The sequence below is a fragment of the Macaca fascicularis genome, chromosome 9, assembly GCF_037993035.2.
Source record: "Macaca fascicularis isolate 582-1 chromosome 9, T2T-MFA8v1.1".
Lineage (NCBI taxonomy): Eukaryota > Metazoa > Chordata > Mammalia > Primates > Cercopithecidae > Macaca > Macaca fascicularis.
The window spans coordinates 76,332,081-76,345,754 of record NC_088383.1 but is presented as its reverse complement, the minus strand read 5'-3'; the positions used below and the strand labels follow the sequence as shown (position 1 = coordinate 76,345,754).

General features: G+C 44.9%; 1 protein-coding gene across 1 annotated transcript in view; it reads left to right on the top strand.

Moving 5' to 3' along the window:
• The window catches only part of MACROH2A2 (macroH2A.2 histone), a 59,207-nt gene that overhangs the window by 28,614 nt on the left and 16,919 nt on the right, over nt 1-13,674 (top strand). Inside the window, exons 3-5 of the mRNA XM_045361073.2 lie at nt 8,654-8,760; nt 10,341-10,538; nt 12,310-12,420. Of these exons, the coding sequence (XP_045217008.1) occupies nt 8,654-8,760; nt 10,341-10,538; nt 12,310-12,420 (416 nt within the window). The remainder of the gene's footprint in view (nt 1-8,653; nt 8,761-10,340; nt 10,539-12,309; nt 12,421-13,674) is intronic.

Below are 13,674 nucleotides of genomic sequence, written 5' to 3'. Positions count from 1 at the left end.
GTGATGCATCAGAGGCCAAGGGAAGGGAGGGAGGGCCAGGAGCCCCTAAGGGTCACGCTGATAAAAACCAGACAAGGACAACAGATCTAGCCACCTCAGGGTCATGATGACCTTGGCAAGGACAGCGTGGGAGGTCAGAACCAAACCACAGTGAGTTGAGAAGCGGGAGGTGTGGACTGGGAGACAAAGGGGATGGGGAGCTCTTCACACTCAAAGTAGTTATTAGAGCTGCCACCAGATCTTATGAATGAATGAAATGTAAAATGGCACAGCCTATAGTAAAAATAATTTAATTGTACATTTTTAAATAGCTAAAAGAGTATAATTGGATGGTTTGTGATACCAAGGATAAATGCTTGAGAAGGAAACACCATTTTCCATGATGTAATTATTACACATTTAATGCCTGTATCAAAATATCTTTGTACCCCATACATATATACACCTACTATGTACTCACAAAGATTAAAATAAAAATCTGGGTGAGGTGGCGGGCACCTGTGGTCCCAGCTACTCGGGAAGCTGAGGCAGGAGAATGGCGTGGACCCGGGAGGCAGAGGTTGTGGTCAGCCAAGATTGCACCATTGCACTCCAGCCTGGGCAACAGAGCAAGACTCTGTCTCAAAAAATAAAATAAAATAAAATAAATAAATTTTAAAAATCAAAATAAAAATTTATTTTTAAAAAAGGGTGCAGCCACTGTGGATAACAGTTTGATGGTTCCTAAAAAAGTTAAACGTAGAATTACCAATACAACCAAACAATGCCACTCCTAGCTGTATACCCAAGAGAACTGAAAGCAGGGACTTGGCCAGACACAGTGGCTCACGCCTGTAATCCCAGCACTTTGGGAGGCTGAGGCAGCCGGATCACCTGAGGTCGGGAGTTTGAGACCAGCCTGACCAACATGGAGAAACCCCGTCTCTACTGAAAATACAAAATTAGCCGGGCGTGGTGACGCATGCCTGTAATCCAGCTGCTGGGGAGGCTGAGGCAGGAGAATCGCTTGAACCCGGGAGGCGGAGGTTGCGGTGAGCCAAGATTGCACCACTGCACTCCAGCCTGGGCAACAAGAGTGAAACTCCTTCTCAAAAAAAAAAAAGAAAAGAAAGAAAGCAGGACACATACAAATATTTGTGCAACCATGTTCTTAGCAGCATTTTTCACAACAGCCGAAAGGTGGAAGCAACCAAGTGTCGACCAGCAGATGAATGGATAAGCAGAATGTGGTATATTCATATAATGGGCTGTTATTCAGTCACAATATTTCAAAAAGGAATAAAATTCCGATACATGGTACAACCTGGATGAACCTTGAAAACATTATGCATATGAAGGATGGCAGACACAATAGGGCACTATTGTATGGTTCCATTTATATGAGATACCCAGAGGAGGTGATACCTAGAAGAGGTGAATTCAGAGAGACAGAAAGTAGAATAGAGGTTACCAGGGGCTGGGGAGAGGGAGGGAGAAATGATGAGTTATTGTTTAATGGGTGCCGAGTTTCCATTTGGGATGATGAAAACATTCTGGAAATGGATAGCTATGACTGCAACATTGTGAATATGCTTAATGCCATTGAATTGTATCCTTTAAAATGGTTACATGGTAGATGTATGTTATGTATGTTTTCCTTTTTTTTTTTTTAATCAAACACCTTGTTCTGAGAAGAGTTGTTGGGCCTCACCAGACTACCAAAGGGATTCCCAGCACCAACAAGGTGTAGCCCCCCTGCAGGAGGGGGAGAGCTGGAAACACAGAGACAAGGAGCCCAGAGGGGAAGCTGGGCCCCCGGGGTCTCCAGAGCTGGCTGGAGGCCTTGGTCTCAGGTGGGGAGGCACCTCCTCCAGCTCCCAGAAGGAGAAGGGCTGCTGGGAACTGATGCAGACACTGCAGTGTGCCCCTAGAGACAGTGCCCCCTAGACACCTTCTTCCCATACCCAGGCACAGCCTCTCTAAGTGACCCTCATTACACAACTCTTAAGTGGCGGTATTCCACTCTTTTCTCCCTGCCAGATCTCTGTGGCAAGCAGTGCTCTTCACCCCCACATCAACTGGATTCTCCTGCTGATGTCCTGGGGGCCAGCGAGCCACCATCAGTGGGCTTCCCCTGGCCAGTCTACCACTCCTGTCAGATTTATGTCTGTGGTTTCTGAAGGCCTTCTGTCCCACACACTGCCTCTGGAAGGCAATCTGGGGCCACAGGCATGGCCAGGAAGAGAAGGCTGGGGACAACACAGTCAAAAAAGGAGGGCACAAATTCTCAGCAACACTGGGCGAGAGACAGCAGCATGCCTCGCCTGATTCTATGGACTGACTGTCTGGCTAGCCCCAGGTTCACAGGTGATCATGATGCTAGAGCCACAGTGTCTCTAGCCCCCACCTGCTGAAGGAGGGTGCACAGTCCCGCAAAGAATGCATGCTCAACTGCTCATCTAGAACGCCCCATTGACCTCAACATGCTTGCCTCCCAGAATGGTTATCACGTTCCTACTTCAGTTTCTTCATCTGTGGAATTGTGATAATGTTGGCCCAGTTCACACCTCCAATGTAAGTGAGGAAAAACGGACTGAAAAAACAAGCCCCAAATTCTGCAATAGCATTTTGTCTGTGCTGACAGTAGATATAATATAAATACAAGATGTTGAGGAGGAATTGTTTATAATCATTTTGATGATGAGAAAATGTTCTGTAATATAATACATTTTCAACTGACCAGAACGAGTAGGTCTTAAAATTGGGTTGAATCTCAGGATACCCCATGAAATCATTGTGTAACATAGACACTTGTCATTTACATGTCATTTCCAGATAATTGGGTCTCACCACTTAACATCAAAAATTTTCTTGCCTAATGATTCTCATTTATTACATTTGTGTTTGTAAAAGATTACTTTGACCACCAGCACATGTGGTCATGCAAGTTGTACATGGCACAAGAGCACACATTTAAGGCAATATCATTCAAATCCTAGACTACAAAGATTTTTGTATTTATTATGAGAATTTCCAGCAGATGGTAGTAAAGAGTTTTGTTCTAACAAAATCCAGAAAGTAAAGCATCTTGCTGGGCATGGTGGCTCACCTCTGTAATCCCAGCTACTTGAGAGGCTCCGGCAAGAGAATCACTTAAGCCCAGAAGGTTAAAGCTGCAGTGAGCCTTGATAGCACCACTGCACCCCAGCCGGGGCAACAGAGCAAGACCCTGTCTCTAAATATAAAAAGTGTCTTGAGGCAGGAATGTCTTTTCTTTTTTTAGAGGCAGGGTAGGTCTTTGTTGCCCAGGCTGGAGTGCAGTGGCATGATCACAGCTCACTACAGCCTAGACCTCCTGAGTTCAAGCAATCCTCCCGCCTCAGCCCCTTAAGTAGCTGGGACTACAGGTGCATACCACCAAGCCCGCCTAAGTTTTGTATTTTTTGTAAAGACGGGGTTTCGCCTTGTTGCCCAGGCTGGTCTTGAACTCCTGAGCTCAAGCGATCTGCCCGCCTCTGCCTCCCAAAGTGCTGGGACCACACCCAGCTAGGAGCATCTTTTTGTAATTTGCACAAGGGTACCTATCGGGTCACCAGTGGCCATGCTGGCATGGATCTGGAGAACAACAAAACTATGGATGGGGAAACCATCTAGACACCCAATACAATTATCTGGGTTAGAAGAGAAGGGAGCTTTAACTCAGGCAATGGCAACAAGAAGGCCAAAAGTGTGTGAGATTGATGAGGCTGGATGACCCCATGTGGTGACTGGAAGGAGATCGGGAGTGGGAGAGGGAAGAATAGGGAATGGCTCCCAGGTCTCTGGTAGGAGCCATGTGTGGATGGAGCTGCCAGTTCTAAGGGTGATGAGAAATGCAGGTTTGGGGAAATGATTTTGATTTGGGGAATGTGATGTTTGCTTTACCTGTGAAGCCCGCGGGTGAGGCCACCTGGGTGATTATCATGGCAGGGCTGGAGGTGCAGATTCAGTAGTACAGGCAGGTGGGTAGAAGCTGGAGCCCTGAGTCCGAAGGGATTTTTCCCAGAAGATTGCATGGCCCTAGCACAGCAGAAGGCACAGACAGAACCCCAGGGACGCCGCCAATCAGTGGGCAAGTGGACAAGGAACAAAGGGCCTGGTAAGGAGACAGAGTCTTGGTCACTCTACCTCACCTGTCCCAACCCTATAATTAATGTGCTATTTCCCATCTTCTGTGGGCTGGAAGATCCACTGTTGGTTTAAATTGTATACAAAATGAAAGGACACAGACTCTTCCAAAATAATGTGTATGAGCTTTACAGTATCCATTTTGGCTAAAAAAATTATTTTTACTACTAGATACTCAGCTGTATTCCAGATGGTTACTATTGCTAGAAGTGTGACTTCTGAGAAGTGAGGGGTTTGCCACAGAAGTCCCCACCACTTAACAGAATTATGATCTTCCCACAACATTTGTAGTAGAGTAAATTAGTGCTGTATAAATCCAGTTTTCCTATTGATTGCCAATATAAGGATTTGGCAGGATTAATAAAATCCCTAAGATCAATAAAGTCACTTAAGAATGTAGCAAACTTTTATAGTTCATGGGACTATATTTGCCATAATAACATTTGAAACTATGAATGATGATTAATGTTTTTCTTGTTTCACTTGCTTTGAATTTTTTTTTTTTTTTTAGGCAGGGTCTCCTCTGTCACTCAGGCTGGAGTGCAGTGGCACTATCACAGCTCACTGCAGCCTTGAACTCCTGAGCTCAAGCGATCCTCCCACCCCAGCCTCCCAAAGTGCTGGGGTTATAGGCATGAGCCCTGTGCCTGGCTAATGATTAATGTTATTACAAACATTTAAATGGTGAAGTCCATGTGTCAAGGATGTCCGGATGTTTTTAAACGGTGAAGTCCATGTGTCAAGGATGTCCGGACTAAACATCTGAAAGAGATAAGAACTATTTGATGTAGATTTTCTGTGATGTGTTATCTTTTTCTCTCTAAGTTTAAAAAAAAAAAAAAAAAAAAAAAAAAAAAGTCCTACCACTGCTTTTGCACTAGAACGCATAATCAAGGTTTTCTTTCTTATAAATTATTTCAAAAGGGTTTAAGAGCTCCATTGCATGGTCCCCAAGCATCGTCTGCATTCCCTGAATTGTGCTGCATGCTGAGTCTCTGCCTTCAGTCTCATCCTATGCTGCATTTTATTCCTGCAGATTTTTTTGTCTGTGAATGTCTGTGCATCTGTCTGTCAAGCTGAAAATAACCTGACCTTCAGGGCTTCCTGAAGACTCCAAATAACGTAGTGCTTCCCATGAGCCCTGCCTCTTATGCTGACAGTTAATTTGATGAACTTGGGGAGGGTGCTTAATTTCTCCCTCTAAATGCAGGTAACAGGAGGCAGGAAAGTAATGATCCAGGATGCTAAATTCAATTCAGTTGCTCAGAAGCTTAAAATTGGGAGGCTCATTAACCCCCAAACCCACCTAGAAAAACAGATGAGTGGAGTGCTTCTTCCTCCCATGTGTACCCCAGAAATGAGAGTCCCTTGAGATGAGCAGGGGCAGCACACTTCCCTTCACTGTACACAGTGGGGAGCTGCACATTTTCACCTAGAGCCAGAAGGCCAGCCTGCCGGGAACAGTGGCGCACGCCTGGAAATCCCAGCACTTTGGGAAGCTGAAGTGGGAGGACCACTTGAGCCCAAGAGTTTGAGACCAGCCTGGACAACAAAGTAAAACCCTGCATCTACAAAAAAAAATTAAAAATTCGCCTGGCACGGTGGCACAAGTCTGTGGTCCCAGCACTAAGGAGGCTGATGGGGGAGGATCACTTGAGTCTGGGAGGTTAAGGCTGCAGTGAGCCATGATCACATTGCTGCACTCCAGCCTGGGTGACAGAGGGGAGATCCTGTCTCAAAAAATAAAGTCTATTTGAAAGCTTTATAATTCCATTTTCTTTTCTTTCTTTCTTTCTTTCTTTTTTTTTTTTTTTAAACAGAATCTCACTATGTCACCCAGGCTGCCGTGTGGTGGCCCAGTCTCGGCTCACTGCAGGCTCCACCTCCCAGGTTCAAGTGATTCTCCTGCCTCAGCCTCCCAAGTAGCTGGGATCATAGGCACATACCACCACGCCTGGCTAATTTTTGTATTTTTAGTAGAGACAGGGTTTCACCATGTTGGCCAGTCTGGTCTCGAACTCCTGACTTCAAGGGATCCACCCGCCTCTGCCTCCGAAATTGCGGGGATTGCAGGCATCAGCCACCATGCCTGGCAACTCCATTTCCTTTTAATGGGCATTCTTTTGAAGAGAAAGCAAGGATTGGGAAACAGCCTGAAAGCAGCAAGCCTGATTATCTAATACAGCACTAATTTCATTTTTCCAATATAATCCGTCGGTTCACAGACAGCATTAATTTCAAATACCCTATCCCACTGTCCCAACAAGCATGCTCACACTTCTCAAATTTTAGTGCCCCAATCTTTGATTCAGAAAACATGGTCACTGCATAAATGAATAGTTGGCAAACACAATATTCATTGCTTAATAATCTGGAAAAGACGTGAGAATGAATTTATGGTGATTTAGCACTTTTCTTTATGGAAATGCCTATGAATATTTAACTGTAATGTTTATTTTATTCTAATTCATTTGTTAATCACATGTGATTAGTTAATACGGCATACTTATGCCAAGTTTTTGTTATTGTCGTATATTTTATGAATGATAGCAATTTCATGTGCTCTTTTATTTGAAATTAGATTGATTGCAAAGACTCATACAAAGTCATCTGTTAATTTTAGGGCTTAGTATTTGTGCCATTGTATCAGCATATCCTCCCAGCACATACCCACACGCACACACACACGCATGCCTGCCTGCACATTCACACACACAATACATTCACGCACACGCACACACGTACACTTTCCCCCCTCATTATCAGTGAGACAACACATTGACACATTGCCTCTAGGTTTCCAAGGGAAGGAATTTTTCTTTAAAGCCTCATTCATACTTTTGAAGGCAAATTTGATTTAGTGGAACATCCTTCTAAAATTGAAGAAGAAAGAAAAGTAACAAAACAAAACAGAAGAGGAAGGGGGAAAGCATATAGATAGTAGAAACCAATTCTACAGATTTCTTTTTTTACCCCAAAGTTTTAATAGTATGTGAAATAGCTTTAGGAAAATTTCTTCTTATCAATTTTTTCACATTTGCCAAGTGGCATGTTTGTTAAAGTCAGCCATGCTAAAGTTTTGGGGAGTACGTGGAAGACCCCCTGGGCTCAACATGCTTTCCTACACAGGTCTCGTGGCATTCCCTTTAGGAATTCACTTTTCGGGTTAACCATTTCCTCATCCCACAGTATAAGTCAGTCCTTCAGTCCACTTTTCTTTTAGGACAGGAAAGACGTAGGGCATTGAGCAAAGAGGAAAAGGAGAGTCAACCAGGCGCAGTGGCTCACGCCTGTAATCCCAGCACTTTGGGAGGCCAAGGCGGGTGGATCACCTGAGGTCAGGAGTTCAAGCTCAGCCTGACCAACGTGGTGAAACCCCGTCTCTACTAAAAATACAAAAATTAGCCAGGCGTGGTGGTGCGCGCCTATAATCCCAGCTACTCAGGAGGCTGAGGCAGGAGAATCGCTTGAACCCAGGAGGTGGAGGTTGCAATGAGCCGAGATCATGCCACTGCACTCCAGCCTGGGCGATAGAACAACTCAACGAAAAAGAAAAAAAAAAAAAAAAAAAAGGAGAGTCTAAGAGAAGTCCAAGTGGGTACCCAGAACAGACTTTACCTACATCACTATTCTCTCTATCAGAGATGGCCCTGCTCCCCACAGACTGAGAGGAATTTATGTTGTATAGTAGGATTCTGTATTGGTCAGGATTCACTTCTGTAGACAGTGGCTTCAACAAGAGAGTTTATTTCACTCTCATACAAAGGAAGTCTAGAACAGACAGTCTAGATTGGTAGAGACTCAATTTCCTTCTATGCTCTTGCTCTAGCATGCACAACTTCCTCTTCTTGGTCAAAGATGGCTGCTCACATTCCAGCCATTGTGTCCTCAGCCCACCATTAGAAAGGAGAGAAGGGCACAGCCCCTTCCTTGATGGACACTTCCCCGAAGGACCAGACAACACAACAGCTTGCCTTCTTTGGCCAAATATTGGCCACAGAACCACACTTATCAAGGGGAATATAGTCTTCCTGCAGTTATGGGCTTGGCAAAAAAAATCAGAAGTCCTGTACCAAGGAAGACGACGAAAAGGGAGAACTGATGCTGAGGGATAACCAGGAGGCTTTGCCACAGGATCGGATGACATCTTGCTAAAATAGCTTACTTCTCTGTGACCTTATTTTTTCTTTTTTAAAATGTTTTAATTAAAATTTTTTTTTTTTTAGAGACAGGGTCTCACTGTGTGCCCAGGCGGAGGTGCAGTGGCACAATCATAGCCCTCTGCAGCCTTGAACTCCTGGCTGGGCTCAAGCGATCCTCCTGCCTTGGCCTCCTGAGTAGCTGGGACTAACTTGAGTTCTCTTATGCTTCCTGGATTTCTTTCCAGGCCGAGACATAGAAATCACAAATGAATAAATGTGATCAAACTTGAAGGCCATTTCTAAAGAAAAGCTTTAGCTTGGACCCCATTCTGTGATTGCCTGTTAATGCCTCCTTGTAATTTCAGCGGAAATTCTAGAATTGGCTGGGAATGCCGCGAGGGACAACAAGAAGGCCCGGATAGCCCCGAGACACATCTTGCTGGCAGTTGCCAATGACGAGGAGCTCAACCAGGTATGTCTGAAGCATTGAGGGAAGCCACAGAATGGGTTTGCCAAACATGTTAATGTGTGGGCCTGGGTGGTGGCCATGAGTCACTCCCACTGCAGTTCCCAATTACCTTTATACAAAAAAAACTCAGGCTATATAAAAGAACAAATTCTGCTAGCTCTATCATTAAGATTCAAAATAAAATTGCTTCTGGCATAGATCTCATTGTATATTCTAGGTCTTATCAGACCTTTCTTTCCTCTTTAAAGACAAGTTCTGTGTGTTGCTGAGGAAGGTGTGGCACAAATGTTATTCTCTTCACTTTCTTCACCCAAACTTAGCTGACAATTTTTTCTGATGAAGGCAGAAGACTTTATATTTTAGAGCTGACCTTTTATATTCTGAAACTGACCCCAAAGTCAAGTGAATAGCCCCTCTTCACCCACAGTATATGTAAGGTGGTAGTAAATAGTATAAGAATTTTTATTTGTTTCTTTTCATTTATCTATATTTTCTAATCTCATTCTTCTCAAAATATAGTGAAGAAGCCTTTTTTATGGCCAATCCGTCATGGACTGATAATTTCCAAAAATGTAATAAAAATTATTAGAAAAATTAAAAAGCAAACTACAAGCCATAATTTTTTGTTATCAGATTCAACAGATACACAATAACTGTCAGTTTGCTATGAAAGTTTCTAGATGCTTACTATACTTCTCTTGTCACTGATGGGTAACTGCCAGTTCATGGGTGAGCCATGGTCGCAGACCACGTTTGGGGTAGTGTTGGTTTCGAATCTGCTGAATATATTAGTGGAGTAGTACATGTCTGTTCTTTACTGATAAATTAACTTATATTGATTGGGAGGAGCATGGCCAGACGTACTTTACTGATGGAATCTATGTGCAAGCTTGTGGAGACGACTGGTTCGTCATTAACTGAGTCTAGTCTTTGCAATGACCTTTGAACCTCATTTTCTCAAGCTGCGCTCCCCACATGGGAAGCTCTTTATCCTCTGTTGTGCCTGGAATTCCAGAGCCCTGGGCAACATCCCTGGTTTCAACTTCTATATCCCTTCTATTTTGCTTTGCTTTGTTTTGCTTTCTGTACATCACAGGATGCCTTGTTTAACCTACAGAGAAATGCTCTACAACTGAAAGTGGGAAAAGCCAATTAAATGGTGTATTATGCAGTTTCTTTAGGAGAGCGGAGGCCACATTTAACAGTTAGAACTGTATTAAATCCAGGCCAGGCGCAGTGGCCCACGCCTGTAATCCCAGCACCTTGGGAGGCTGAGGCAGGTGGATCACCTGAGGTTAGGAGTTCAAGACCAGCCTGGCCAACATGGTGAACCCCTGTCTCTACTAAAAATACAAAAATTAGCTGGGGGTGGTGGCAGGTGCCTCCAATCCCGGCTGCTCAGGAGGCTGAGGCAGGAGAATTGCTTGAACCTGGAGGCGGAGTCTGCAGTGAGCCAAGATCTCGCCACTGAACTCTAGCCTGGGTTATAGAGTAAGATTCTATCTCAAAAAAAAAAAAGAACTGTATGAAATTGAGAACTAGCTGGCTGTTTGCTACATGAGTGCATGCGTTTCTCTCTTCAGCTGCTAAAAGGAGTGACCATCGCCAGTGGAGGCGTCCTGCCCAGAATTCACCCCGAACTGCTGGCCAAAAAGCGAGGGACCAAAGGCAAGTCGGAAACGATCCTCTCCCCGCCCCCAGAGAAAAGAGGCAGAAAGGCCACGTCAGGCAAGAAGGGGGGGAAGAAATCCAAGGCTGCCAAACCACGGACGTCCAAAAAGGTGAGCCGAGGCTGCATGTCCTGAGCCAGGCACTCCCACTGCAATGGTCTGAATGTCTGTGTTCCCCCACAATTCATATGTTGAAACCTAACCCCAGGGGCATAGGATTACGCGGTGAGGCCTTTGAGAGGTAACTAGATCATGAGGGCGGAGTCCTCATGAATGGGAACAGTCCTCTTATAAAAGAGGCCTGAGGGAGGCAGAGGGACCCTTCTGCCATGTGAGGACACAGCTAGAAAGCGTCATCTACCAGGAAGCGAGCCCTTGCCAGACACGGAATCTGCCTGCTCCAAGGACTTCCTGCCTCCAGAACTATGAGAAACAAGTTTCTGGGCCAGTCACAGTGGCTCATGCCTGTAATCCCAACACTTTGGGAGGCCAAGGCAGGAGGATGGCTTGAGCCCAGGAGTTAGAGGCTGCAGTGAGCCATGATGGTGCCACTGCACACGAGCCTTTGTGACAGTGCAAGACCCTGTCTCGGAAACAAAAAAAAAAAAGAGAGGTTTCTGATGTTCGTGAGCCAGCCAGTCTATGGCATTTTGTTAGAGCAACCCAAACAGACACTAAGACACCACAAGTTTAAAGATGGAACAATGACGGCGTAGCAGGCACCTCTGAAGGACCAAGGACTCTTGCAGCTTGGTGCCGGAAGAAAATGACAAGAACGTACAGGTAAAAGAAGAAAGGGCCTTTGAGGTTAGAGCTGAAATCATCAAACAGGGTCTTCTCTAGGTTTCCAAACCCTAAGCAGGGATGGTTTTCAGATCCCTTTTACTACCCCCAGCAAAATCTGAAGTGAGAGACGGTAGCCGGGAACCTGCGTTGTAGGTCTCTGCAGAGCTCCGTATTACCTTCCAGACAGCCTCTAGTCTCCTGCAGGCGTTCCTTGAGTTCCACCAGTGGAATTTCAGGTGTTTGGGATAGCTTGATAATGCTAGGTAGCTTAGCTCAGAGATGCCACTGATAGAATAATGTTTTCCTATGTTGCCCAGTACAGTGACCACTGGTCACACGTAGCTTTTTTTTTTTTTTTTTTTTTTTTTTTTTTTTTTTTTAAGAGACAAGGGTCTCACTCTGTCACCCAGGCTGGAGCGCAGGAATGCAGTGGCAAGATCATAGCTCACTGTAGCCTCAAACTCCTGGGCTCAAGTGACCCTCCTGCCTCAGCCTCCGAAAGCATTGGAATTGTAAGTGTGAGCTAAAGCACCCAGCCAAGGCTATTTAGATTTGAATGAAAACTAAATCAAATTTAAAATTCAGCTCCTTGATTGTACCAGTCACATTTCAAGCACTCAGCAACATCATTGAGGATCAAAACAGAATATTTCCATGATCACAGAAAGTTCTATTGGACAGCCCTGCTATAGAAGTTGTGGGCGTTTCATTCCACACTGCCTCTGTGCCCCGAGAAATCCTGGGGAGAAAGAAGGCTAAGCAATGGGCTATCAACGGCCCCACCCGGCTCCAGTGCTTGTTGTCCTGAGCTGCAGGCATTGAAATGAGCAAGGACAACGCACTGGTGGTGCACAGGGGTAGGTGAGGACTGTAGGTACGAGTGAGCACTTCAACATACTTCCTGTTTTCCTATTGTGGGGTACCCTTTTCTTATATTGCTGACTTTTGCTTCCCTCCTTCAAGAAACAGCAGAACACATCACCTAACGGCTTCCTTTCATATTCAACTTGCTGGCAGCCATGAGAAGAGCTTAATAAAGGCACCTCAGGCTTTTTCTGGATTGGTTCTCATCTGGCCTTCTGATTTTTACCAACAGTCCAAACCAAAGGACAGCGACAAAGAAGGAACTTCAAATTCCACCTCTGAAGACGGGCCAGGGGATGGATTCACCATTTTGTCTTCTAAGAGCCTTGTTCTGGGACAGAAGGTAACAAAGAGAATTGCATTGTGCTATATTAAAACACTACTGTATTTTTATAACCTACTGTTTACAAACGATGCCTCCCTTGCTCCCCAATAATGATTTTCACTGCAGTCTTGAATTATTCATTTTTAAACTAAAGAGCTGTGGCAGTGTCGGCATTGTGAGAGTGAGAATTGTTCTTTTTTGCTGAGAATTGTTAATGCTAACATTGGTCAGACGGGTAAGCATGGAGGCTCTTTCTGGTCAGCAGATAGGATGGCATTACTGGTTTTGCTGGGAATTCCGCACACCCCAGTTATTTCTACATCTGCCAAAAAAAAATCCATAGCTAACTTTCTAAAACAGCTTCTGAGAGGCCCATCTTACATGGTTCAATGTAATTTATCAAAGAAAGAAAATAGAAATAGATGTTTCCCGAATATCCTTGGTATTAGAAATGAATTATTTGCCAATAATTCAGTCTGCCTGCCTTCCTAGGCTTTAGAAAGAAAACAAACAGGGCTATACATTTGAACAGTCTTCAGCAACACAACAGCAGCCCAGCCAGACATGCAAATAATTCATTCCTACAAGTGTAAAGTTTACTGAGCAGACAATTTATCTACCAAGTCAACTGGGGCTGAAATAAGACACCCAAGGTAAGAGTCAGTTAATCATATCTCAGGTAGCTGGATGTTTCCATCCTGACAACACAGTAAGCCTCCATTCAAAGAATTGGGAAGAGCATGTTCTAAGAAGAGCATCGGTGTGGCTGGTTGCTAATTCATCACTGATTAAAGCAGGGAAACAAAGAGGTGGAATTTACGTCCCCTCTCTGGCCTGTTCACTGTTACATGACGATTAGCTTTCTCTCATGTAGCTAAGGGAATATAAAGGTCTCGCTCACGTGGGCCAATAGAGAATGCCCTCCATTCCACTCTACTGTGAACACATAGGGTAGCATTTCCCAACGGTAGCCCCAAGACTGTGGTCTCCAAAGGGCAAGGAAGCCAGACACCCCCAGGTCAGGATCCCAGAGCCCATTACTTCTCTCCAGCAAAGTTATTGACTTCAGAGCCCTGCCCCACTAAGTTTGTGCTCCTCTAGGGAGAATGCAGGATGCTGAGGGGAAAAGAGAGAGCAAGCCCTGGGCTTCCTTGCAGGAGCTGCTCAGAGGATGCATCAGTGAAAACCAGGGCCGCCAGGGTTGGGAACCAAAGGCATGAGCTGTAAGAGAAAGAAAGAAAGGAGAGGGGAGGTCCTGTTCCTGTTCCAGGG